The sequence below is a fragment of the Syzygium oleosum genome, unplaced genomic scaffold (genome assembly GCF_021117445.2).
Source record: "Syzygium oleosum isolate NSW1041296 unplaced genomic scaffold, Sole_v2.1 Sole_v2.06, whole genome shotgun sequence".
Taxonomy (NCBI): Eukaryota; Viridiplantae; Streptophyta; class Magnoliopsida; order Myrtales; family Myrtaceae; genus Syzygium; species Syzygium oleosum.
This window is the reverse complement of record NW_026607490.1, coordinates 1,972,818-2,000,142: the sequence shown is the minus strand read 5'-3', so window position 1 is coordinate 2,000,142 and position 27,325 is coordinate 1,972,818. Positions and strand designations below refer to the sequence as shown.

General features: G+C 38.9%; 1 protein-coding gene and 1 pseudogene across 1 annotated transcript; both read right to left on the bottom strand.

The window, feature by feature from the left end:
* Nucleotides 1–6,173: 6,173 nt before the first annotated feature.
* LOC115688822 (alcohol dehydrogenase 1-like) lies at nt 6,174–8,453 on the bottom strand (annotated as a pseudogene).
* A 5,372-nt stretch (nt 8,454–13,825) lies between these two features.
* LOC115688786 (alcohol dehydrogenase 1-like) lies at nt 13,826–16,619 on the bottom strand. The gene is made up of 10 exons (XM_030614711.2): nt 16,495–16,619; nt 15,873–16,009; nt 15,733–15,779; nt 15,329–15,654; nt 15,145–15,227; nt 14,940–15,015; nt 14,682–14,743; nt 14,496–14,591; nt 14,244–14,405; nt 13,826–14,152 (listed from the first exon to the last, which is right to left on the bottom strand). Exons 1-10 carry the CDS (start codon nt 16,529–16,531, stop codon nt 14,036–14,038), a joined length of 1,143 nt encoding a protein of 380 aa, XP_030470571.2. The 5' UTR covers nt 16,532–16,619; the 3' UTR covers nt 13,826–14,035.
* Nucleotides 16,620–27,325: the final 10,706 nt, after the last annotated feature.

The following is a 27,325-nucleotide window of genomic DNA, read 5'->3' as shown; positions in this document are numbered from 1 at the left end:
TTAAAATACTCATGGCAATCCACTTTGGGTGAAATTTAAATTTTTTGAGGTGCCTAAATCATATTTTTAAAGACTCCTTAGTTTAGGGATTTAAAAGGGGTTTTTACCCCTAAAAAACTCTAAAACTCTAAAAACAACACAATCCTTTGAATGAATAAGCCTTTATTACTATGGTTTGAGTGTTTTGATTGATTTTAATTGCAGAGAACATTTCTAAAAAAATGGATTTTTGTTCCGGGAAATAGAAATTTGTGTTGTTATCAAACGGGTTTATGTTCTAAGAAGTATAAATTTTATGCTGTTATCAAACGGGTTTCTCTTCCAGAAATAAAATTTTTTGGTCGTTATCAAACGAGTTTCTTTCCTCAGAAACGCGACTCTTTCTGTTCTAGGAATTATTTCTGGAACATAATGATTATCATTCGTGTCCTTAATTGCCCATTCTTATGTTTACCAATTAAGGTGATTTGGCAGCTTTTCTCCCATTAAATTGGATTGGGTTACTAACTTTCGTTTGAGTCACCAGCGTTTACTTGCCAACTTTTCTTGATAGATTTTTATTTACATTTCTTAGGAAAGTGTTGAATTTACCAACTTTTTAGAATTACCATTCTCAATTAGATTGACTTATCCATTTTTTCCAATTAAATTACTCATTGATTTGGAATTACCAACTCTCATATAAGTTACTCGGCAAGTTCAGTTTCTTTAAATTACCAAATTTTCTCATCTTTTACCAACCTTTATTCATTTTTCTTTATTGTGCCTTAAATTTACTAATTGCCTAACTTTATTAAAGTAATTATTCAACTTTTCTCCAATCAAATTATCAACAAGTTCTAGATTATAAACTCTCACTTGGAGTTAGATACCAACAATTATTTGATTACTTATCATTGACCAACTTTTCTATTGGGTGGCATAATGGTAACTATATTAAAAAGTCGGCAACTTTCTTTTTAAAAAAAAAGCTGGATAATTGTTGGTAAGTAACTCAAATGAGACTTGAACACTCAAAATTAATTAATAACTTAATCGAAGAAAAATTCGTATGTCAAACAAAAAAAGGTTAGTAATTTCATAAAACATAGGATAAATTTAAGACATTGATAAGATAAAGTTAATAAAAGATAAAAGAATATTTTTTTGTCAAAGATAAGAGAATTTGGTAATTGAAAACAAATAAACATTGCAAAGGTAACTCTTATAAGAATTGGTATCACAAACTTAATTAGTAACTTAACCAAAAAAAAGTTGAGAATCGCTTTAACAGAGTCTGGGAATTTTCAAAAAGAGTTGGTAAATTAAAAGTTGGTAAACATGATAAATAAAAGTGGTAACTCAATAGTACAAGTGGTAAATTTAGGAAAAAAGGTAAATAAACAAAGGAAAACAAATTAAATTAAAATTGGTAATTCAAAACGAGTCGGTAACATAGTTAAAGAAAAGTTGGTAAGTCGTGCAAATTTATGTTGGTGATTTTATATAAAATTAAGCCATTAGTAAACGATAAGAGAAACTTTTTTGTTAAGATAAGAGATGTTGATAATTTAGAATAAGAATCAATCTTGCTAATAAACTCAAATAAGAGTTGGTTACGCAAAACTAGTTAGTTATTTAATAGGAGAAAAGTTAGCAATTACTTTGTAAAAGGACGGATAAAAGTTCGTAAATTGTAAATGTCACAAATGTGACATCCTGAAAATCAGTCCATTTGGGATTTATAAAATACTGAGTTTTATAAATGTACTCGTAGTTAGTTCTCGCCCGGAACTGATCATTCCTAGGATACTAACCATTAGGGAAAGGCTAATTAGGGATTTAAATTCGTATGACCAAAAGAAAATTCGATCATGAATTGATTTTCGACCATAAAATCGTCGAGGTGATATTTTGAGCAACTGTTGGCCGATCCAAAGATAGCTAGGGGTCAATTCGCCACTGTCATAGTAATGGATCGCGGGTGATTCCGCCGGACCACGAAATGACTTGACGAATTATCCTGAACCTATACCGAACGATCGTACCCCTCGGATCTAGTAATTGATGCTCACGATTTTTATGACAATCGAAGTCGTCGCGACCCGAATAAATTTGCACGTGACCTGAATTATTGTCAGTCACGGGTTGAATATGCGAATTTCCCCAATAAGCCGCCCGTTAGTTTGAGAAACGCTCGAGTTGCGTTTGATAAAATTTGATTATTTAGTTTAGCCCAAATCGGACACCGGAAAATTTGGAAGTCACAACGGGACGTTAGGACGACGTTGCGGATGGAACGTGCAATTTTGGATGTGCTCGAATCCTTCAGAAAAGTTCGATTTCGGCGAGAAACGGAGAAAGTGATCATTTTACCCTTGGAATTTATTAAAGGGTTAGTTTTAAAGGGCAAGGGCATTTTGGTAATTTTGCCCTAAAAGTTGGAAAAGACAATTTTGCCCTTGGACTTTTTGAGAAATTACAAGAGTGCCCTTGGATATTTTTGGTAAGATTCGATCTGGGCCGTCGGTTTCAAGATTAGATCGAATCTGGACCATTGGATCAAAAAGATTAGACGAGGGCGTTTTGGTAATTTGCCGTTTTGGTCAAATTACACTATTTAGGTCTACAAGACCCTTTCTCTCTCCTCTCTCTCTCTCTCCCCCTCCCGTTCGGCTTCCCCCTCCACCGTGAAACCCTCCCGTCTCTCTCTCTCTCTCCTTGCCGATTGCCGCCGGTCTCCGCCACGCCGTCGCCGATCCACCGCCCCCGACCCCCACGTCGTCCGTCTCTCTCTCTCCTCTCCTCCTCGTGTGGCCGTGAGCCTTGCCGGTCACGCCTAAGCTGCCCCGTTGCCGCCCAAGCCGATCACCACCCGCCGGGAGCCGTACGCCGTTGCCGCCGTTCCCGATTAGGTTGCCGCCGCTTTCGTTCTAGCCGCGATAGTCTAGAACGCGGGTAAGTCGCGCCCTAAACCCGATTTAGGATATTGGGTATTAACGGATAAATTTTGAGTGAAATTGGGTTTATTTTGGTTCGGGTTTGTACGATTTATGAGCCGAAATGTTTAGCGGGCCTTAGGATTGAATTCGGAAAATTTTTGGTGGAATATTTGAGGAAAACAGTGGGCTGTGAGTGATTGTTTAATGGGCTGTGATGGGCCGTCGGGACGCAAGTTAGATTTTTAGAACCGACATTTAGTGGCGAGAAAGTCTCGTGAAGGACCGAAATCGATTTGACGCCATTTGGTTGGAGAAAAATGGCGAATTGTGCGTTTATGGTGTGTTTGACTGTGACTGAAATTTTGTGATGAAATTGAGTGCATGGTTGTGTAATTGCCGATTGAAATATGCCTGTTGGGTGCACGTGTGGGCCAGACTGATTTAATTATTAAAATTGGCCATGTCAAATGCTGAGTGAGCATGGGTTGTGTATAATTGATGCGTGCACGGGCCACGTGTGATTGGTCAGTTGTGTGTGGTAATTGCTTGTTGAGCATATGCATGAGTAAGAAAGTGGATGTGGTATGACATGAATTCGCGCAAATTGTGCCGTCCTGAGGCGTGTACGTTTACGCGGGACGATGCCCGGTATTATCGGAAGACTGCCAGCCTGAGGCGTGTACTTTAACGCGGGTTGTGTAGTAGGTGGTAGGTGTTGAGCCTGAGGCGTGTACGTTTATGCGGGCAAGAAACATGGCCTGAGGCGTGTACGTTTACGCGGGCCCGGAAGTGTTGTGAAAAGAGGTCGCAGTGTACCTGAGGCGTGTACTTTAACGCGGGTCATTGGCGAGGAATGTGGATGAGATATGATGAGAACGGAATGAGTGCATGACATGAGAATTGTGCATGCTTGTGATTGTACTGATGTGCTTGCTATGTGATAATGGTATGTGTGTAATTGTGTTTGTGAAATTGTCTGGAAGTACGTGATAGCCTATGTGGGGTTTAGGGGTGAACTTGCTGAGAAGTGTTCTCATGGTTGTTTCAACCAACATTTTCAGAACCCCAACCTGAGCCATGAACCCACCGCCACCGCCACCAGAACGTTTTGGGGTACCAGTGCATACCGAGAATGAAGTTACAGAGTTTCTGATGGGTGATGTAATGACCTGGATTAAGCATACCACGACCGTTTTCGTAGAAGGAGGATTACCTCTTTGGGAGACCCACGTTTATACTACCTGGTTCTTCCGGGATGCGGACGGGGCTGAGTTTGGGCCCGTTAGAAGATTTGATGTTTCGTTTGATCTAGTTGGGGATTGGGACCCGACTGCCGTACCCCCCGATTGATGGAGAGCTGACCAGTACAGAGGTTAGCGTAGCGCAATCTAGGATGCATCCAGCACCCGCCGCTCAGGGATCTTCGGAGGCTGAGTATGAGCCCGAGCCCGAAGCATCGCAAGCTGAGGATGACCCGATGGACATAAACTTAGAACCAATCCCTGAAGAGGAACCGGAGGAAGAGGAACCGGAGGAAGAGGAACCAGATGATGAGGAACCAGAAGAGGTGGAGCCCGAGGTAGAACCTGATGGCGAGTCTGAGGAGTCGGAAGAGCCTGTAGGAGACCCGGAGTATATACTCCCGTTTGAGGAATACATGGATCCCAATTACGTACCTGAGATCAATTTCTTCGATATTCTAGCTGAGAAGTACGAGAACGCTATTCCAGCTGAGTCGGGTGACATTGATCATCCGATTGTGATTGAGGCGGAGCCGGAGCCTTCAGAAGAGCAAGCGGATCAGGGGAGTTCAGACTCCGGTGATGATGAGTCAGATTCAGAATGGACGCCTAGCAAGGGGCGTAGGGATTAGTATAGGGGCTCGGAGTAGGTTTTTGGCAGAGTACCATTTTTGAGGTCTAGATGCCAGGTCATCGATCTTTTGTATATCGATGGTTTCAAATGTGGTGTGCAAGTGTTCGCATTGGTTGTATATTGTAAATAGTTTATAAGTTGGTAAATGGAAATATGTATATTCTCCCTGACTCTCCCCGTTTGAATTGTCCGGGTGTGCTTGTGGTTTTCGCCGTGCATTAAATCTCTGATGATTGCATTATGGAGGTCGGCGATAATTCCTGGGTTGTCGCATAGATCAACCAGAGGTGGATGTCGCGAGTTCGATAGGGTTCGGGGCGTGACAACAAAAGTTGATAAATTTTTTTAACAAATAAATGTTGGCAACTACCTCAAATGTGAGTTCGTAACTCAAAACTAGTTGGAAATTTAATTGGAAAAAAGTTTGTAAGTCGCTCAAATAAAGTTTGGTAAAGTTCATATAAGAGTTGGTGAATTCAAGGTGTTAATAAAAAGATAATTAAAAGTTGGTAAAAGATAAGAACAGTTGGTAATTTGCATTATGTAAAAAAGAATTTGATAATTTCATAAAAGCGTCAATAAATTACAACAAAACATTGGAAATCAACTAACCGAAACCTTTTTTACAAATAATTTTTTTAACACTTACCAATTTTTTCAGTAATTTACTAGCACCATAAAAAGACCGATATTTTTGGAAACAGAAAAAAATCGTCCCATTACATGTGTTCCATATTTGCAAATGAACCCCATTTGATGTTTAATGAATCAGTTATCTTTGAAACTACTAAAGAATGCTTAATGTTTAATGAGCATTCGAATTTAGTTCTTGTTCATTAATGGAAACATAGAGTTTATCTCCAAAAAAGTAAATTTTTTTATCAAGTTGGAAAGAAACTTCTCTAGTGACAAATCAAATTTTTGATAACTGAAAACTTGTAGCTTGTTGAGATATGTGAAGAATGAGTTTGCATTATAATTAAGTTGCTATGTTAGAATTTTCATAGGTGTTCAGCGGGACGAACCAAACATCTTTGACATGTAATTGCACAGCAACTTCAGAACCAAACGTTCGCGATCTTAATTGAAATCATGAGCAGTCATATTCATGTAATTGAAAGGATGGCATTGCAATTTTAATGACCAAGAAATGCTCTGAAAAAACTAGAAATATCAACTGAAGAGAAAGCTCAATGACTTCTGTAACTCTGTTACAGTATTGTTAGGAAGAAAAACCAAGGCGAAAGGCACGAGAAATAAAACAGAAAAGGAAAGAAAAGGAACGTTCTTCTGCATTCTGCACTTCTTTTCTCATAAGTCATGCTGAATTTATTGGCACTGTGACATTGCGAAACCCGACAGCAGATCAGTGGCGCACTACGCGTCCATCCGGATAATGCACCGGAGAGACTCACCTTGGAGCATGTACTCGAAGGCCTTGTTGATTTCCGATAGACACACCTCATGAGTGATGAATTTCTCCACTTCAAGCTCCTGTGGATACACAACAGAGGGATAGAACATAAGACTTGAGTCACCAGCAAGAAGGCATGCAACATATTGCTATGTGTGTGCTTGTGCTTACCTTCCTCATGTACATCTCGACAACATCAGGGAGGTCGGTGCGCAGTTTGTAGTTGCCAAAGAAGGTGCCCTTGAGCGTTTTCTCGCTCAGGAAGTTCATTGGGTGGGTCTTGAAGGCATCATCCTTGTTCGGGACGCCAACAAGCACAGCCACGCCCCATCCCTGCAAGCCCGGATCACGGAAAATCTTGTAATTCATGGCTACATGCAATCACCCATAAAGGAATACTGTTAAAAGCTGTAGGAAAATTACATCGTGGACACATTCAAATGCGGAAGTCATGGCATTGATGCTTCCGGTACACTCGATGCTTCGGTCGACTCCTCCCCCGGTCATTTCAGCAATCACCTGCAAATAGTGAAATTGAAGAATTAGAACAGAAAAGAAGTCTCCAGTTTCTCTACTTTCTTTTTCAGTTACATATACTTGTTGACTAACCTCTTGAACAGGCTTCTCATAATCTTTTGGGTTCACAAACTCTGTAACGCCAAATTTCTTGGCTGTCAAACAGAGAAGACAAAGTCATTGTAAGACAGTTACGGTTGAACCAAAAACAACGCACTTATCTCCAGTATCGAATTCGTGGATAATATCGAAAAGTAGGCACTAGATTGCTCGTCACCATAATCTCGAATCTAGCATACATATCAAGGCTTCTACTTATTTTCTCATCTAGCGATATTCCTTACTGAAGTTGTAAGAATTCTACCCACCGTGGTGGAACCTTTTCGGATTTAGATCAACCCCAATAATTCTTGTAGCCCCAGCAATTCTGGCGCCTTCAGCAGCCTTGCAGAAAAATTCAAAAAGAACAGCATCTTTGCATCAGCAATACTGCCGATAGCATCCTTCGCTAAAACAACTGCTATTACTTCATAAAAAATGAGTGACTTGGAGCAAGGATTTTGAGATTCTCACGGCCAGGCCAACAGCTCCTAGCCCAAATATCGCAACGGTCGAACCCTTTGGGGTTTTGCAACATTCAGGGTCGCCCCAAGACCTTCAAAGAAAGACAGATCAATTTTTTCGAATATCTTTTTGAGCAAGTAACATGCTGTTTCAAACATCAAATGCCTCAGATCTTAGTTCTTCGCATACCAGTGGAGACCCCGCAGCTGAGAATACAGACTTTGTCAAGGGGAGCGGCCGGGTTGATCTTGGCCAGGCAACCGACATGAACTACAGTGTACTCACTGAAAGTCGAAGTCCCAAGGAAACGGTGAATGGGCTTCCCATTGATTGAGAACCTCGACTTGCCATCATTCAGCATCACCCCTCTGTCCGTTTTTATCCTGAGGTCACACATGTTGCTCACCTCGGACTTGCAGTGCCGACACTCCTTGCACTCCCCGGTGAACACGGGAAGCACGTGATCACCGGGGTTAAGTTCTGTCACGCCCTCACCAACGCTTTCCACAATGCTGAAAATTGACATAAAGATAGTTACAATTGGAAAACACAATTTAAGTGGAATGATTTTGTGAAGGAGTAGTCCTTACCCAGCTGCTTCATGACCGAATATGCGGGGAAACACAGGGGTTTGTCCCTGAATATCGAAGAACCAATGGAGTTAAACTATGAGCATTGATGGAAAACTAACGAGGAACACGAGCGGCAATACAAAATTAGTAATGGTTACCTTAGCCTCCCAGAAGTAAACATCTGTGTGGCAGAGAGCAGTGACGAGGATCTTCACACGAACCTCCATCGCCTGTGGAGGGGCAAGCTCCACTTCCTCGAGTAAAAGTGGCTTTCCTGCTTCCCATGCCACCGCAGCTGCAACACAAAATGCGCTCGATTAATTGAGATACATTATGGAACTCTTCCAACAACCCGAAAGAGCAAACACTATACAGTACTAATCTGATAAAGATCCAAACAACCCATCTAGCCGAAGAATTCAAGAACCCCATTGCATTATCGAGCGGAACATTGGCTGATGAATTTGTATAGACGCTAAGAACTTAAAGACCCCAAATGGCAACGCAAATCTACCTAAAACACGAAGTAATACATGGATTCTTCATAGGAGTACCTTTACAACGAATGACTTTCCCGACAGTGCTCGACATCTTTTACAGCAACTTTCCCAACTCTCTCGACTTTGATGACTAAATAAAGATGGAAGATGGAGGAAATTCTTGATGGCTATTTATAGCAGAAAAATATTTTTGAAAGTAACGGTTTGATAGAAGTATGATCCCCACGAAAACCATCATTTTGTAACCGCTGTATAAGGTTTTGTAAAGGCTTTATAACATTTGATTTATTTCTTCATAAACCCTCCGTTAAAGATACATCAAATTAAAAAAGAATTTTCTTTCGTTTTTCATATCTCTCATTTCTTTACTGGGTTATACACATAACCCTGTTCCTTCTATTATTATGTGCAAAATAAAGAAGAAAGTTTGTTGTATCTTAGAAGAATAGTCACTAAAGCTTATCGTACCGAGTTTCGTACTCCAAGGAGCTGAATTATCTTTAAAGATAATGCTGGCACGCTTCGGACAATTGATCTTATTTTTTTCCGTCTTTTCCGACAGATTTTCAACAATTATCTAGTATTTTTCCAACAACGGAAAACTCATAATCAAGCACCAATAAGCATACAAAGAAACAAGAGAGAGAGATAGAGAGAGCACGACCATGTCAAAACCAGTGGTTTGCTGGTCTCGGTATGAGGCTCCAACAAACGGCATCATAACGTTGCGTTTGATCATCTAAATTTGGATTGGGATAGGATAGGATAAGGTCGGATTATGAATGCTCCAAATATCCTCCGATTGTAGAAAATTCCATTACATGTTTGGTGCAACTCAAAATAGCATAAAAATCCAAAGATTTTTGAAAATCTCCTTTGCCAAATACAAACCAGAGCAAAGTCAACGAAATCAGCTGTACGTTCAATAGGAGAAGAAATAGCCCGATTTTGGTGCAGTGGAATCACAAGAAGAGGCACAGCGTTGGAGGATCGGCGCCGGATGTGCGAAGTGCCGGACGTGAGTATGGTAGCCAGTTCGACTAGCTTCTGCATGAACTAAACAATCCCCTCATACCACTCGGCGAACTTTGTTAGGTGCGCGTACTAATCCATGCTCAGGTTCTCCGGTGCTACCACCACAAGTCGGACTCACTGAGTTGCTCCGGTCTATTGATCGATTAGTGAGTGTTGGCTTCAATAAGCAAAGAAGAGAGAGAGAGAGCGATCTCCTCGGCCCTATGTGCTGAAAGCGAAGAAGAGGATGAACTCCTCCACCGGGGATCCTTCAAAAAAATTCCCCTTGAGGGCAGTGGTGGCGAGCCGACGGCGAGAAGAGAGATCAATTGGGAGGTGTAAACTTGGTAGGGAAGACGTTGAGCAGTGAACAATGAAGCGAGTCCAAGGAATTTTTCTCTTTTTGTTTGTTTTTTTCTCAATTTTTTCATATTAGATATCTTATCCGGCTTTATTTCACCCTAAGTGAGATTTTTTTATCTGGGTCATATCCGGACACATTCGAATCTAGTGTTCTCCCAAACACCGAATAGGATAAAATTTCTTATAAAATTCACTCCATATCCTGGCAATTGAGTTAAAGGGGCCTTCAATCGTGTTTATGTGTAGAATTCAGATTATGAATTCATACCAACTCTATTCCCTGATCAAACACAGTAAATTTTTTGTTGAACACAAAATGAATTATTAATTTATTGTTTATCTAAATTGATTTTCACATTGTACTTTATTTAAATCATGCCACTTGTTTTTAAGATCCGAACCTCTTGAAAATTCACAACACTCAAATGTTTTTACGCAGATCCACATACACTTTTTCATAATCTTCTGAAATTTGAATAGTATTTTAAATTTCCACGAGAAAGGAGAAAAATTACTTTTTGCTTTTATCTAGATGCATACAAACATATCCATAATTTTTTTTTGTCGATCATATCCATTATTTATCGGGTTGGTGTTTGAAACTTCCTAATCTAATTGCAAAAAAACTTATTTAGGTTGCTTATAATGTATACTATCTATATCAATTGTCTTTCTTTATATTATATCATTTTTCTATTGAATTATCAAATTTTATTTACCTTAATTACCAATTATTATGTTTACCAACTCATTTAAAGAAATTACCAACCTAAGGTGAGTCGGCAGCTTTTCTCTCATTAAATTAAATTGGGTTACTAACTTCTCTTTGAGTCACGGGTGTGTATTTGACTTTTTTAAATTTGCTAACTTTTCTTGACAATTTTTTATCTGCATTTGTTAATAATGCCTTGAATATACCTACTCTTTAGAAATTACCATTCTCAAGTAGATTGACTTACCCGGTTTTTTTCCAATTAAATTATTCATTGGTTTTGAGTTACCAAGTCTCATATAAGTTACTCAGCAAGTTTATTTTTCTTGTAATTAAAAAATTTTCCAACCTTTATTTATTTCTTAACTATGCCTTAGATTTTCTAACTGTCATGTGAAATTATGAACTTTATTATAATTGAATAATCAACTTTTCTCCAATTAAGTTATCAACAAAATTTAGATTATCAACTCTCACTTGAATCGGGTGCCAACAAGTATTTGATTATTTTTCATTGACCAACTTTTCTATTGGGTGGCCAATAAATGTGGTTACTATATTAAAAAGTTGGTAAATTTTTAAAAAAAAACTGAATAAACATTTGTAAGAAACTTAAATAAGATTTGACCACTCGTTAATAACTTAATCGAAGAAAAGCTTGTATGTCAAACAAAAAAGGTTGGTAATTTCATAAGACAAAGAATAAATTTAGGGTGGCGCTTTTTTCACTCCTCCTTTAGCTTAGACACTCCAATTTTTTGTGTTTTGACCATAATATTTCTTGTGTGGCTCGCCACTTCTATTACAACTCTACTGTAGAGTTGTCTTTTTTGGTTGGTGAACTCTTTTTTTTACAAACCAAAAAAAAATCTTTTTATTTTGTTTCTTCTTTTTTTTTCCTTATGGATCCCACTTTTCTTCTTTTTCATTCTTTCCATGCCTTTAATTGCACCACGTCTCTATGTTTTCTCTCTTGTAGGCCATTCTCTTCTTTTTTCGCCTCCCTACTCCTCAAGTTGTGGGCATTGAAACAAGGTTGGCTTGCATTCACATTAATAAAGACCGAATTCAACAAAAACAAGGTAAACATATATTGGCAACACTAACACCAGTAGATAGTTGCTGATGATTTAAGTTAGTAGTCATAATAAGGTTTCAGATAAGGCAATGAGCTCTTTTATTACATATTACGCCATTGAATCAAGTATGATGTCACATTCACATGTTGCATAAAGTTTTCCAGCTCTAAACTTGAAAGATGGCGTACATTCAACATTGTTATGTTGAAGCCATTTTCTACTTTACCCAATGATATTTGTGTCCAGCTCAATTTGTGACTCTTTGCAACGAGGTGAAGTTTTTCTTTTTGACCTTCTGACGGCATCTTGTACATGAGTTGAGATAATCAATGGATTGTGTTTGTTCATGACAGAAAGGCCAAAGTGTTGCATGTGTAAATGCTTATGTTTTCTGAGTACCATATATCATTGGACTAAAGCCATAAGATTGACTCGGAAAATTATTAGTCGATTGTCATTTGCAATTGTGTACTGGTGTTGGGATTACCAATGTATGTTTACGTTGTCTTTGTAAAATCGATCTTTATTAGTGTGAATGCAAGCCAACCTTGTATCAACGCCCTGCAATTCAAGGAGTAGGGAGGCGTAAAAAGAAGAGAATTGCCTGCAAGAGAGAAAACATAGTGACGTTTTGCAAGAGCCGAGAACTGAGACATCAAAGGCGTGGAAATAAAGAAGAAGAAGGAAAGTGGGACCTCCAAGATAAAAAAAGAAGAAACAGAATAAAAATAGTTTTTTTTAACCAACAAAAATGGTGGGCCACACAAGGGATAGTTTGGTCAAAACACGAAACAAATGAATATTTAAGCTAAATGAGGAGAAAAAGCGCGGCCCTAAATTTAAGGCCTTGATAAGATAAAGTTAGTAAAAATAAGACGATTTTTTTTCGGTTAGAGATAAAATAAATTTGTAAATCGAAAAAACAAATAAACGTTGGAAACTAAGTCTTACATGAGTTGGTGTCGAAAATTTAATAAGTAACTTAACTGAAGAAAAGTTGAGAGTCGCTTTATATGAGGCTGGTTATTTTGAAAAGGATTTGGTAAATTAAAAAGTTGGTAAGCATGGTAAATAAAAGTAGTAACTCAATAGTATGATTGGTAAATTTAAGTAAAAAAGGTGAATAATTTCAATTAGAATTGGTAACTCAAAACGAGTTGGTAACTTAAGTTGGTAAGTCACACAAATATATGTTGTTGATTTCATTGAAAAGTAAGCCGTTGGTAAACGATAAGAGAAACTTCTGACAAAAAAAAAAACGATATGAGAAACTTTTTAGTTAAAGATAAGAGATGTTGATAATTTAGAAAAAGAATCAATCTTGGTAATAAATTCAAAAAAGAATTGGTTTCGTAAAATTGGTTTGTAATCTAATCAGGAAAAAGTTAGTAATCACTTTGTGAAAGGATAGATGAAAGTTAGTAAAATGTAAACGATAACAAAAGTTGATATATTTAAAAATAAATAAAATAAACATTGGTAATTGCCTCAGATGAAAATTCATAACTCAAAACTAGTTAGAAATTTAATTGGAGAAAAGTTGGTCAGCCGCTCAAATAAAGCTTAGTAAAATTTATAAAAGAGTTGGTAAATTGAAGGCATTGATAAAAAAGATAATCGAAAGTTGGTAAAAGATAAGAAAAGTTGGTAATTTGTATACTGTAAAAGAAAGTTGTCATTACAATAAAATACTTGGAAATCAAGCAACCGAAACATCTTTAGCAAACATTTCTTTTTACACATACCAATTCCTTCAATAATTTACTAGCACGAAAAAATGTCCGTTTTTTTTTTTTGGAAACATAATAATTAAATCGTCCCATTACATGTGTTCCATAGTTGAAAATGAACCCCATTTTATGTTTATGGAATCAGTAATCTCTGAAACTACTAAAAAAATGCTTCAACAATATTCAATGAGCATTTGAATTTAGTTCTTATTCATTAATTATTGGAAACATAGAGATTCCATCTCCGAAAAAGTAGATGATTTTATCAAGTTGGAAAGAAACTTCTTGAGTGACAAATCAAGTTTTTGATAATTGAAATCTTGTAGCTTGTTGAGATATGTGAAGAATGAGTTTCCATTATAATTAAATTGCTATGTTAGAATTTTCAGAGGTGTTTAGGGGAACAAACCATACATCTTTGACATGTAATTGCACAGCAATTTCAGAAACAAAAGTTCACAATCTTAATTTGAAAACATGAGCTGTCATGTTCATACATAAAAAAGGATGGCATTGCAACTTTAATGACCAACAAATACTCTGAAAACACTAGATATATCAACAGAAGAGAAAGCTCAATGACTTCTGCAACTCTATTACAGTATTATTTGCATCATGTACTGAGGAAGAAAACCAAGGCGAAAGGCACGAGAAATAAAACAGAAAAGGAAAGAAAAGGAACGTTCTTCCGCATTCTGTATTTCTTTTCTCATATGTCAAGCTGAATTTATTGGCACTCCCACATTACGAAACCCGACAGCAGATCAGTGGCGCACTACGCATCCATCCGGATAATGCACCGGAGAGACTCGCCTCGGAGCATGTACTCGAAGGCCTTGTTGATTTCTGATAGACTCACCTCATGAGTGATGAATTTTTCCAGTTCAAGCTCCTGAGGATACACAACAGAGGGATAAAACATAAGACTTGGATCACCAGCAAGAAGGCATGCAACATATTGCTATGCGTGCGCTTGTACTTACCTTCCTCATGTACATCTCGACGACATTAGGGAGGTCAGTGCGCGGTTTGTAGTTACCGAAGAAGGTGCCCTTGAGCGTTTTCTCATTCAGCAAGTTCATCGGGTGGGTCTTGAAGGCGTCATCCTTGTTTGGCACGCCAACGAGCACGGCCATGCCCCATCCCTGCAAGCCCAGATCATGGAAAATCTTGTAATTCATGGCTACATGCAATCAACCATAAAGGAATACTATTCAAAGCTATTGAAAAATTACATCGTGGACACATTCAAATGCGGAAATCATAGCGCTGATGCTTCCAGTACACTCGACGCTTCGGTCGACTCCTCCACCGGTCATTTCAGCAAGCACCTGCAAATAGTGAAATTGAAGAATTAGAACAGAAAAGAAGTCTCCAGTTTCTCTACTTTCTTTTTCAGTTACATATACTTGTTGACTAACCTCTTGAACAGGCTTCTCATAATCTTTTGGGTTCACAAACTCGGTAACTCCAAATTTCTTGGCTGTCAAACAGAGAAGACAAATCATTGTAAGACAATTACAGTTGAACCTGAACCAACGCACTTTCGTGGTCATTATTGAAAAGGAGGTACAAAATTGCTTGGCACCATAATCTCAAATCTAGCATACATATCAAGCCTCCTGTTTATCTTCTCATCTAGCGAAATTTAGTACTTAAGTTGTACGAATTCTACCCACCTGGGAGGAACCTTTCCGGATTTAGATCAACCCCAATAATTCTTGAAGCCCCAGCAATTCTGGCGCCTTCAGCAGCCTGACAGAAAAATTCAAAGAGAACAGCATCTTTGCATCAGCAACACTGCTGGGAGCATCCTTCTCTAAAACAACTGCTATTACTTCATAGAAAATGAGTGACACGGAGCAAGGATTATGAGAAACTCACGGCAAGGCCAACAGCTCCTAGCCCAAATATCGCAACGGTTGAACCTTTTGGGGGTTTTGCAACATTCAGGGTCGCCCCAAGACCTTCAAAGAAAAACGGATCAATTTTTTCGAAGTATATCTTTTTGAGCAAGTAACATGCTGTTTCTAACATCAAATGCCTCAGATCTTAGTTCTTCGCATACCAGTGGAGACCCCGCAGCTGAGAATACAGACTTTGTCAAGGGGAGCAGCCGGGTTGATCTTAGCCAGGCAACCAACATGAACCACAGTGTATTCGCTGAAAGTCGAAGTCCCAACGAAATGATAAATGGGCTTCCCATTGATTGAAAACCTCGACTTGCCATCGTTCAGCATCACCCCTCTGTCCGTGTTTATCCTGAGGAGGTCACACATGTTGCTCTCCTCGGACTTGCAGTGCCGACACTCCTTGCACTCCCCAGTGAACACGGGAAGCACATGATCACCAGGTTTAAGTTCTGTCACGCCCTCACCAACGCTTTCCACAATGCTGAAAATCGACATAAAGACAGTTACAATTGGAAAACACGATTTAAGTGGAATGATTTTGTGAAGGAGTAGGCCTTACCCAGCTGCTTCATGACCGAATATGCGGGGAAACACAGGGGTTTGTCCCTGAATATCGAAGAACCGATGGAGTTAAACAATGAGCACTGATGGAAAACTAATGAGGAACATGAGAGGCAATAAAAAATTAGTAATGGTTACCTTAGCCTCCCAGAAGTAAACATCTGTGTGGCAGAGGGCAGTGACGAGGATCTTCACACGAACCTCCATCGCCTGTGGAGGGGCAAGCTCCACTTCCTCGAGTACCAGTGGCTTTCCTGCTTCCCATGCCACAGCAGCTGTGACACAAAGTTCGCTGGATTAATAAAGTTGAATGCTTTCGACCAAAAAAATAAATAAAATGAAGTTGAATGCTTATGCGTACAAAGAAAATTCTGCATCATGTGTGAGGAAGACATGCACTGCATCAAGATCACACGTGCACAGAGACATCATCAATGGCCCTGAATCTAGCCATTGCATAAATCAGTTGAACAATGTCACTGACGCTAAAGCATCGATTTTTTCCCTAACCTTCCTTCTTTGAAATTTAAGATACATTGTGGAACTCTTCCAACAACCCGAAATAGCAAAACACAATACAGTACTAATCTGATAAAGATCCAAACAACCCATCTAGCCGAAGAGCTCAAGAACCCCACTGCATTATCAAGCGGAACATTGGCTGATGAATTTGTATAGACGCTAAGAACTTAAAGACCCCAAATGGCAACGCAAATCTACTAAAAACATGAAGTAATACATGGATTCTTCATACGAGTACCTTTGCAACGAATGACTTTCCCGACAGTGCTCGACATCTTTTACAGCAACTTTCCTCGCTTTCTCTCGACTTTGATGACTAGATAAAGATGGAGTTTTTTCTTGTTTCTTGGATGTGAAGAAGAGGAACTTCCTGATGGGTATTTATAGTGGACGATTATGACAGAGAGAATTAGAAAACTCATAGTTTAGCACCAATCAGCGTACAAGAAACAAGAGAGAGAGATATAGAGAGCAAAGACCATGTCAAAACCAGTGGTTTGTTGAACTCAGTACGAGGATGCAACGAACGGCGCCTTAAGTATTTTGGGCAGCAATCCCAGTTTCTGGTTTTTCATTTCGTTGACCTTCGAAGATATTTGAATATTGCTTCCGTCGCGCGAAGTTTTTGGCCTCCTCCAATAGTTTCTCTACATATCATTTAAATAGAAGTGAAAACAACAATTATAAAATTCACTCCATATCCTGGCGATTGAGTTAAAAGGGCCTTCAATCACGTTTACGTGTAGAATCCAGATTATGAATTCATCCCAACTCAATGCCCTCATCAAACACCGTAAATTTTTTGTTGAACACAGATGAAGTATTACTTTAATCTCTATCTGAATTGACTTTCACTTTCACTTTATTTAAATCATGCCACAGTTCCAAGATAAGCTTACCGCTGTTTACAAGCAGCACACGTGGTCCATAATCAGTTTTAGGCGTGACAGAAGAAACTAATGCATAATCGAAGTGAGTGCGTCATGGATGATTTCAACTCTATAAACCAACAGAGAAGCTGGTAACGCTGCTGCAACTGGGGCTCACAAGTTGCTGCAACTTGTGGCTCACAAGTTGAACAATTTCTTATTTGATTTGATAGATTGCTTTCTGTCGCTTCTTACTAGGATGATAACTGTAATACCACCATCGTAGCAACTACTCCATTTATCAGCACAACTTTCTAATTCCTGTTTTAACGATGAAGGGCACCATGTGAAAACCTGAAGGTATACTTTTTGAAGGAAATGCATAAAAAAAACATGTATTATGGAGTAAACATATATTAGGCTCCATTCGTTTCGCGGAAAGTGTGACGTTTCTGGAAAATATTTTTGGAAAGTCATTTTCCATGAAAATGATAATATTTTTTTCCGGTATTCGGCTAAGACCTAAAAATGAACTAAAAAATATTTTCCGTCGTTCGATATGAAAAATCCTTATTGCACTCCTCTTAATAATTTCTTATTTTATTTAAAAAAATCAAAATTTAAATAATATTTTATATTTTGAATTTTAAATTTTTTAATAATTTTTAATATTTCTTTTTGTTTCTTTCCTTTTTTTCTCTTTTTAATTTTCTTTTCTTTATTCCTCTGTTGGTTGCCGGCCACGGCAATGGCTAGTGACCAACCACAGGCGAGGCCAAGCCTCGCCTATGGCTAGCAACTGGCCGATAGGGAGGGAGGTGCGAGGTGGATCGACTCCGCGGTGGCAAGGGCTTCAACGGTCCCGATTGCGACATGGCATGGCTAGGCCGGTGGTGGTTTGGAGAGAGGGCACAAGCGACTAAGGGCAAGTGCTGGCTCTCATCGGTGGAAATCTCTTCCAACCTAAATTTTGGGTAAAAGAAAATGTCATCAAAAACTCCAATTTAATGCCAGTACCTTAAACTTTTTTTGTGTTATCAAAAATACAAAACTCCAATTTATAACACATGTACCTCGGTCATCCAGCTCTGTCAATCAGTGCCATTAACTTTTACGCGGCGACTGGCGTGAACAATGGAAGGCAAACAAAATTGATGTGGCATCATGTGGCTTGAGTGAGAAAAAAAAAAAAAACGAAGCAGTCTAGATTATATATAGCTCATATGGCTATGTGAGTAACATAACATGCCTAATGAAAAGAGACATCACATTCGACCCAAAAAAAAAAAAAGAGACATCACATGATCAAGTACTGCCACCCTGAGAACAAAAACTAGAGCACTTTTAGTGAGTTCGACTTGGTCAGTTCTGGCAAATAGATGTTCTATTATTATAAAGGACATACAGGTTGTTTAGGCCTAGCTAAGGAATTCGACGAATTAATTAAGAAAAAAAAACGTGTAGCTATGTCCTAGTTCAAATCTAATATTGAATGGCTTTGTCACTAACTCATTATGCAGGTATAAATTCTCATATTAATCACTGTTGTTTATTTGATTGTTTCGCATTTCCCGCGGTTCCAACAAATTTCCAACTTTTACTAGTGTACCGTATATAGAGTTACAAATGCGTTAAAGTTACCGATCCTTATACGAAGTTTCAAACCTTAATTTAAGTGAATTACCAACTTTTCCCACGGGTTCAAATACACTGCAGTCAATAACTTGCCTATCGCGCTTAATGAAATAATTGCAACGGTATAGACTTTGAGAAAAATACATCAAAGGTTCTCACCTTTTGCATTGCCAGCACTTTGCACCATTTGGTGTTTCCATATACAGCTTAACATCCCGTACCAAATCTTATCACTGAAAAGGATCAAACTATCCCTATTTGAAAAGTACCAATCTCCCAAAATCTCCGGTGCACCCTATTACCTACTCATACTCAATCCCTAATCTCCCCACTGTCCATCACCACCCGCCGTTGTCGGCGCCGCTGCTTAGAGCTTCATCATTTATTGCTCTAGAATATAAATACAGAAGTCATCCCATTCTTTTTCTCAACCGTAAATGTGCTCTACTATAAAGATAAGATTTACACATTGCATGCTGGGACTTACAGGGAAAACGTTTAACAAATGTTCTAAACTTATTGTATTAGTATCAATTCAGTCCTAAATTTTTTAATTGGATTAGTTTAGTCCTAAGCCTTTTCACATTGGTACCAATTTAATCCATGTGACCAATTTATGCCTGAAATCGCTAACGTAGATACCGGCCATCCTATGTGGCACGGCTTACTCTCACGTAGACATTTTTAGATAATATTTTAATAATATTTTGAATTTTTATATAATTATTTTTTTCTTTCCTTTCTTTCTTTTCCTTCATTTTGGCCAGCGACGGCCAACAAGGCCTTTGTGGCCTCGCACGAAGCCGCCCCCCCCCCCCCCCCCAAGATTTGAGCGAGGGCCACCTTTACCGTGACAGGCAAGGGCTTGCTGGTCCTACTCGGCCAAAATGAAGGAAAAAAAAGAAAAATAATAAAAAGAAAAGAAAAACATAAAAAGATATTAAATATTAAAAATGTCTACGTTATGCCAGTCATGCCATGTAGGACGGCTGGCATTCATGTTAGTGATTTTCGGTCTATATTGATCGAATAGACTAAATTGATATCAATGTGAATATGTTTGGAATTAAATTGGTCTAATTTTACCTTCTCGTACCAAACCCATCTTATTTAAGCCCATGGAGTCCTTCATTCTTTCCCCTCGTACACTCGAATTTCTTGTTCAGTAATACAATGGAACTAGAGCAACCCAGCATGACGAGGCAATCCCATATCAACATCATGAACAAATACATCGACCCAAGAAATGGCAAGAGTACTCCATCATCATCGTCAAGGAATGATTTGTGTGAGCACTCAGAATCCTTTCGCAAGCTTGGAACGGGAGTCCCGGCGGTGGGCGGCGTCTCCGACATGGAGAAGAAGCTATTGTGGCTCCGCTCTCAGATCATCGGTGGCAACACCGAGTTTGACTCGCCGTTTGGCAGGCGAAGGCTCTCGTATGCTGACAGCACCGCCTCCGGCCACTGTGTCCGCTACATTGAGGACTTCATCGTTGACAACATCCTTCCATTTTACGGTAAGTATGTTTAGTGTCTATAATATTTTTCTTTTTTAATTTCGTACACCAACGGAAAAAGAAATCATTCATCTACAGTTGCATTACGAAAGTTAATACATATTATTTCCTAAAACAAGAAAGGAAATTATTTTCAAAGTTTTTTTTTGTCGAAATTTATTTTCGAAGTTTAAAGGTCAACATTTGAATAATTTCTTTAGTTAATTCATTGCTAATAAGTCATATTTATAAGATCAATTTCCGGTCCATGTTTCCTTTGCCGAAAAATCGTACTCTAGAGTAATATTAACTTTTCATTGTAACTCAAAAGCATTATTGGAGTGCGCACGTTTCATTGAAGGTTATCATTCTTTGGACTTGTGATGGTTAATAAACTTTTACGTTTCACACTTTTGAAATCATTATATGTTCTTCGAAATTACATTCCAATCACTTATGTACTCAAAGTTGTGCCGCAATCGTGATCGGAAAAGATCTACACTAAATCAACTGCATGAGAGAGTCTTAACCTATGGTCTAATGCTAGAAAAGCAGAATAGATTTTCCATTCTAAAGACTTTACTGTGACCACTCTTCATGATTAGGCACGTCGACCGGGTGGGTTAGGTCGGGTCAAAAATAGACTGGCCTATATTAAACCATTTTTATGCAATACAATGTTAGAGGCCAAACCTGACCTAGACCCAACCTGAGGTTCCAATCTTAATAATGTTTCTCCTCAAAATTATTGCTTCTGAAGAATGACGACTCCATGGACCAGCTTGCGGAGTCGGTGAGAGAGCTCAGGTGCTCTGATCAAGTCGTAGGCTAGGATTTCGCATGGCACAAGAGCAACATTTGGATGAGAGTGAGCACCATGTTAACGGATTATAACAAAGAGGATTTAGAACCGGGAACGGATATGTTCCGATTCGGTCTCAGTTATGCCTGGGGATCAATCCACTTATAATTAAAAATAAAATTTACCCCATATCATTATTAAAACGGCCTAATTCCCTAAAAAATCATTAACTTTAGGTCTAAACTAAAATCTGTCTCAAACTTATTTTTGTCACAAAAAAACCCCCAACTTTCAATAATGGGTTCCCAAATCTGCTCTTATCACTCTCTTTCTCTCTCTCCCCATTAATCCCTTCTGGGTCGTGATCTCTCTCTCTCTCTCCTACAACAATCGGATCCGCCCCCTGCTCAACAAGTTTCGACACCTTATGGTCATGGAGGAGGGAATCCAGCTCCCTAGCATTGTCCTCGTTGGCAACCTGTCCTCCGGCAAGTTAAAGCGTCCTCGAGTCCCTCGCCGGCATCAACCTACCGTGCGGTAGGGCATTTGCGTGCGAATCCCTCTCATCATGCAACTCCAATATAACCCTTACACTGATCGCCCAGAGCTCTACCTCTAGATCAATGGCAAAGTTGTCCCCACCAACAAGGGCCACATCTCCAAGGTCATTAATGCAGCCACCAATGAGATTGCTGTCCACGAGAACCAGACCGGGCATGGCTTTTGATCCGGCTATATACATTGCTCTCCCACAGCGACTGGCGATAATGCAGCCAGGCGATCTCGGCCGCGGCAGATCCGATGGCGAGGAGTTGCTGAATTGCGTGACGGTGAGCGACGTGTTGAAGTACTCCATCACCTAGGTGACCATCCCATTGGCAGAGACCATCCAAGCGTTGACCCACAAGATCGAGAGGGTTGGGTCAAAGCCGGCGGTGAGCACGATGGGGCTGAAGGAGGTGAAGGAGTCGGGGACGAAGAGGAAGGTGTTGTCCAACGCGGTGGAGGAGGCGCTGATGGGGAGGCGCATCAAGAACTTGGGAGGATGGAACTACCACTCAAGGTTGGGGGCAAGGATGCAGTGGATGGTGCGGAGCTAAATGGCCTGTACAAGGTAAGGACCACCATCCAATTCGCTGGCCAAAGCTCCTCTAGATGCTGAAGAAGAAAAAGAAGTTTTTCTGCTAACCTTTGCTTTGGATTCGGTGGAGAGAGACAGAGGAGCAAGAATTCTGTAAGTCAATGACGTGGGACTTGGGCGAGGGTGCGGGGAGATAAAAAGTCGAAGAAAAACAAAGAAAGTTAGATAGGTGAAACTACATGTGGACTTTAACGGCGTAAATTGGATGAAAACATAACTGTGGGCAGATTTGGGAACTCATTGAAAGTTGATGATTTTTCATAGAACAAAAAAAGTTTAAGGTAAATTTGGGTCTAAACCTAAAGTTTGGGATTTTTTTTAGGTAATTAGGCGTTACTAAAACATAAGAAAAATTACAAAAGCAATCATAAACCTATTATACAAATGACAATTCAGTCCCTTTTCAATTTTCTCAATGTAATCCTAAACTTTTTTTATGAGACTTTAATGTAATCTTTTTGGCTAATTTTGGCTTGAAATTGCTAATGTAGCATTCAGTCATCGTCGGCCATCCTAGGTGGTACGACGGGCAATTTGTCTTTGACAATTTTAGACAAAATTATGCCATTTTGCTTATGTTAAGAAAAATCCCTAATGAGTTTTGAGGAATTACAAAACTATCTATTACTGACCAGAATTACACTTAAGTTATTTGATACAGGTAAATGCTGAGTCATCAGACTTAGTCGATGAAAGGAGTTTGTCATTAGACTCAAAATTACTTGTCAGATTCAATGAGCGTTATTTTTGGGAAGTTTATGCAGGATAATCAAATTGATATTTCAAGATATTCAAATCGGCAATCACAAGATCGTTCCTTAAATAAGAAGAACTACACTTATGGAAACCTTGATTTGATTGTATGGGCGATCAAATCACTCGAAGATAATGGTTCTTCTTCTAACGGCTATGCATTTTCGTTTGAGAAGTTTCTCCAGCGGTTTAATTTGGAGTCCGAAGATTTTCCAATGGATAGATTGGAAGAAGAGGAGTATAAAAGGAGTGCAAACGTCGTATAAGAAAAAAAGAACCAGAATCGAGAATTCCAAGCAATCATTTACGGGTCGAAGACATGGAAACATCTACCTACTAGACATAAAGTCTAATGACTTGTAATGTCTCATTTCCATCAAAGAAGAATCTGATCAGTGGCATGGGAAGCTCGGATACGTCAGTGTTAAGTCAATTTCCAAAATAGCTTCAAAGAAACTTGTCAAAGGATTGTCAGAACGAAATTTTAAAAGTATAGAATTATGTTCAGCTTGCTCTAAAGGTAAGCAGGTAATAAGTTCATTTAAATCAATAAATTATGTCAGCACTAACCGAGCTTTGCTGTTGCTTCATATGGACATTTTCGGACCTACTCAAACTCTAAGTCTTAGAGGTAAGAAATACTGTTTAGTTATTGTAGACGATTATGCAAGATTTACTTGGGTATTCTTTTTAGCTCATAAAAATGAAACATTTGAATATTTCTCAAAATTTGCCAAAAATGTACAAAATGAAAAGGGTTACACTATTTTGAGCATTAAATCTGATCAGGGAAGAGAATTTGAAAATCAAAATTTTTCTTATTTCTGTGATGAAAATGGTATTCAACTTATTTTTTCCTCACCTTATACTCCTGAACAAAATGGAGTAGTTGAAAGAAAGAATAGAACTTTGCAAGAAATGGCCAGAACTCTTCTATTTGAAAACAAAACTCCAGCACATTTTTGGGCTGAAGCTGTTTCAACAGCTTGTTATATTGCAAATAGAATTTTTCCAAGACAAATTCTTGAAAAGACCCCTTATGAATTGTTCAAAGGTAAAATTCATAATGTTTCGTACTTTCGAATTTTTGGATGTAAATGTTTTATTCTTAAAAATCCTAATGATCATGTTGGTAAGTTTGATGAAAAGTCAGATGAAGAAATATTTCTTGGATACTCAACAACAAGCAAGGCCTACAGAGTATATAATAAAAATACTCAAACAATGGAAGAATCATTAAATGTCAAGTTTGAAGACTCAATTCAGACTTAACAAGATGATTCTGACACTGAGGCTCCGTTCGTTTGGCGGAAAATATTTTCCGGGTTTTCCGGTGTTCAGGGGGCGGAAAACATTTTCCGTGGGAAAATATTTTCCTTCCCCCCCTCACAAAATAGCCTAAGTCTACGGAAAATGACTTCCGCTTCTTCAAAAGCGAAAATCATTTTCCGGAGCTTCTTCTTCTTCTTCTTCACTAAGGTCGGCGGCCGCCGCCGCTGGTCGCCTGCCGCTGCATGCCGCCGCCGCCGCCGCCGCCGCCCGTGCCGCCGCCGCCGCCGCCCGCCGCCGCCGCCCGCCGCCGCCGCCCAGCCGCCGCGCCGGCCGCCCCGCCGGTCGCCGGCCGCCGCCGCCCGCCGCCGCCCCCGCCGCCGCCGCCGCCGGTCGCCGCCGCCGCCGCCGCGCCCGCGGTCGCGCCGGCGGCGGCGGCCGGCCGCCGGACGCCGCCGCCGCCGGTCGTCGGCGAAAAATATATTCCGAAACTTTTTCATATTGGTCGCCGAACACCAGAATATTATGTTCTGGGAAAACATTTTCCAGGAAAATGACTTTCGGGAAAATATTTTCCAAAAGGAGAATATTTTCCGCCAAACGAACAGAACCTGAATACCCTGCATCTGAAGAACCTGACATAGCATCTGATGAATTGATGGCAGGTGAAGATGATCAGAGTCAAAGATATGATAAAGCTCAGGAATTATCAAACCAACAAGACAATGAAGAATCATCAAATCTCAATGATGAAAACGATGAAAGATTCAAAAGAAACTAGAAGCAAAAATCCAGTCATCCCAAAGATCTCATCATTGGAAATTTATATGAAGGAATCAAAACCAAAGCAAAGGCAAAAGAAGTCATAAATACGCTGGTTCTCATCTCTGAAGTTGAACCAAAGAATGTTGAAGATGCATTGAAAGATGAAAGTTGGATTGAAGCTATGCAAGAGGAACTTTTACAATTCCAGATCAATCAAGCATGGGAACTTGTTTCTAGACCCAAAAATCATTCAGTTATTGGAATAAAATGGGTATTTCGCAATAAACTGGATGATCAAGGAAAAGTCATCAGAAACAAAGCAAGACTTGTGGCCAAAGGATATTCACAAGAGGAAGGAATAGATTACGATGAAACCTATGCTCCGGTGGCCATATCAGAAGCAATAAGAATTTTACTGGCTTATACTTATTTCTGTGATTTTAAATTGTTTCAGATGGACGTCAAAAGCGCATTTTTAAATGGCTACATCAAAGAGGAAGTATATGTAAAACAACCTCCAGGTTTTGAAGATCCTCACAAGTCTGATTAGGTATGTACTCTCAAGAAAGTATTATACGGTCTCAAACAAGAACCACATGCTTGGTACGAAAGACTAAGCAGCTTTCTGGAACAAAATGGATTCACAAAAGGTAATGTAGACACTACCCTATTCATCAAAAGAAAAGGAAAAGATATTTTAATTGTTCAAATCTAGACAGACAATATCATTTTTGGTTCTACAGATGAAAAATTGTGTAAGAATTTCTCTAAAATGATGCAAAGTGAAATTGAAATGAGCATGATGGGTGAGTTAGCTTTCTTCCTTGGATTACAGATTAAACAAACCAAAAATGACATCTTTCTTTGTCAAGAAAAGTATGCCAGGGAAATTACGAAAAAGTTTGATTTGGTAAATTGCAAAAAGACAGATACTCCAATGCCATATTCCATTAAACTAGACAATGATGAAAAAGGAAAACCAGTAGATAAAAAATTATATAGAAGCATGATTGGTTCTCTTTTATATTTAACTGCTTCACGACTAGATATTCTGTTCAATGTTTGTTTGTGTGCAAGATTTCAATTAGAATAAAAAAAATCTCATCTTACTGCAGTAAAAAGAATTATTAAATATGTTAGCACCAATCTTACACTTGGGTTGTGGTATCCTAAGGGATCAAATTGTACTCTTATTGGATATTCTGATGTTGATTATGCTGGTTGTAAGATAGATAGGAAGAGCACTTCAGGAACGTGTCAATTGTTAGGACACATGCTTGTTTCATGGTATTCAAAAAAGCAATAAACTGTAGCTCTTTCAACGGCAGAAGCAGAATACGTCTCACTTGATAGTTACTGTGCTTAAATCCTTTGGATGAAACAACAATTGAGACTTCAACATCAAAGACTCAACTGTGGAGATTAAGTGTGATAATACCAGCGCCATTAATCTGACCAAAAATCCTATTCTGCACTCAAGAGCTAAGCATATCGATATTAAACATCATTTCATTCGTGATCATGCTTTAAAAGAAGATATTTATGTGCAATTCATTGATACTAAATAGCAATTAGCTGACATTTTTACAAAACCTTTAGAAAAGAAAAGTTTTGAGCTTATTAGAGATAAACTAAACATCATTAACTCACTTAATTGAGCTGTGCAGAATAAACTCCCATTGCATCTGATGACTTGTTTGATCAAGCATATATTTGAAATGTCTGATTTCGGCGCGCAACTCATCTTATAAAAGGTATGTATATCTCATATATTTTGAATATCATGATTGTTTAAAATTGGTTATCTTAATTGATACCGTTTGAGAATTATAATTCCAAAATTTTCGAATATAATTTCCGAAATTTCCCATAACTGTCAATTGACAGTTTCCAAAATGGGTTTTATAAAAACCGATATATTGCACTCCTCGGTTTAAAACCTTTTTCTTCATCTCTCTCGCTCTCACTCTTTTTGAACATACATTCTTCTCTCTGAAATCCTAAAGATCTCCAAACACACGTTTTACCCTAAAAGATCTCATCTTTTTCTTTCGAAACCCAAAAATCTCTTCAATGGCGTCGAAATTGACCACTGAATCAAAGAAAGGAATCAGGGATTCCAGACGATCAAACCAAATCGCAAGAATGTTCACCAGACCAGAAAAAGATGGAGAAGCAGAGAAAATCGACATCTCTTACTTAGGCTCTAAGAAAAAGTCGTCTGCAGGTAATAAATCTCCACGTATCCCTGTTCAAGAACGTGATCGTTTTATTATGGCAAGACAACTGATAAAAATCATTAGAGTACTTCGAGAAAATCGGAGTGACCAGATTACT

Bases quoted from the DNA above. Each gene is read 5' to 3' on its own strand.
- LOC115688786 (XM_030614711.2), bottom strand. From the start codon at position 16,531: ATGTCGAGCACTGTCGGGAAAGTCATTCGTTGCAAAG. The intron at 16,010-16,494 runs GTACTCGTATGA...TTTGTGTCACAG, and splicing joins GAAAGTCATTCGTTGCAAAG to CTGCTGTGGCATGGGAAGCA. The intron at 14,406-14,495 runs GTAATTTTTCAA...CTGGGCTTGCAG, and splicing joins CATTTGAATGTGTCCACGAT to GGATGGGGCATGGCCGTGCT.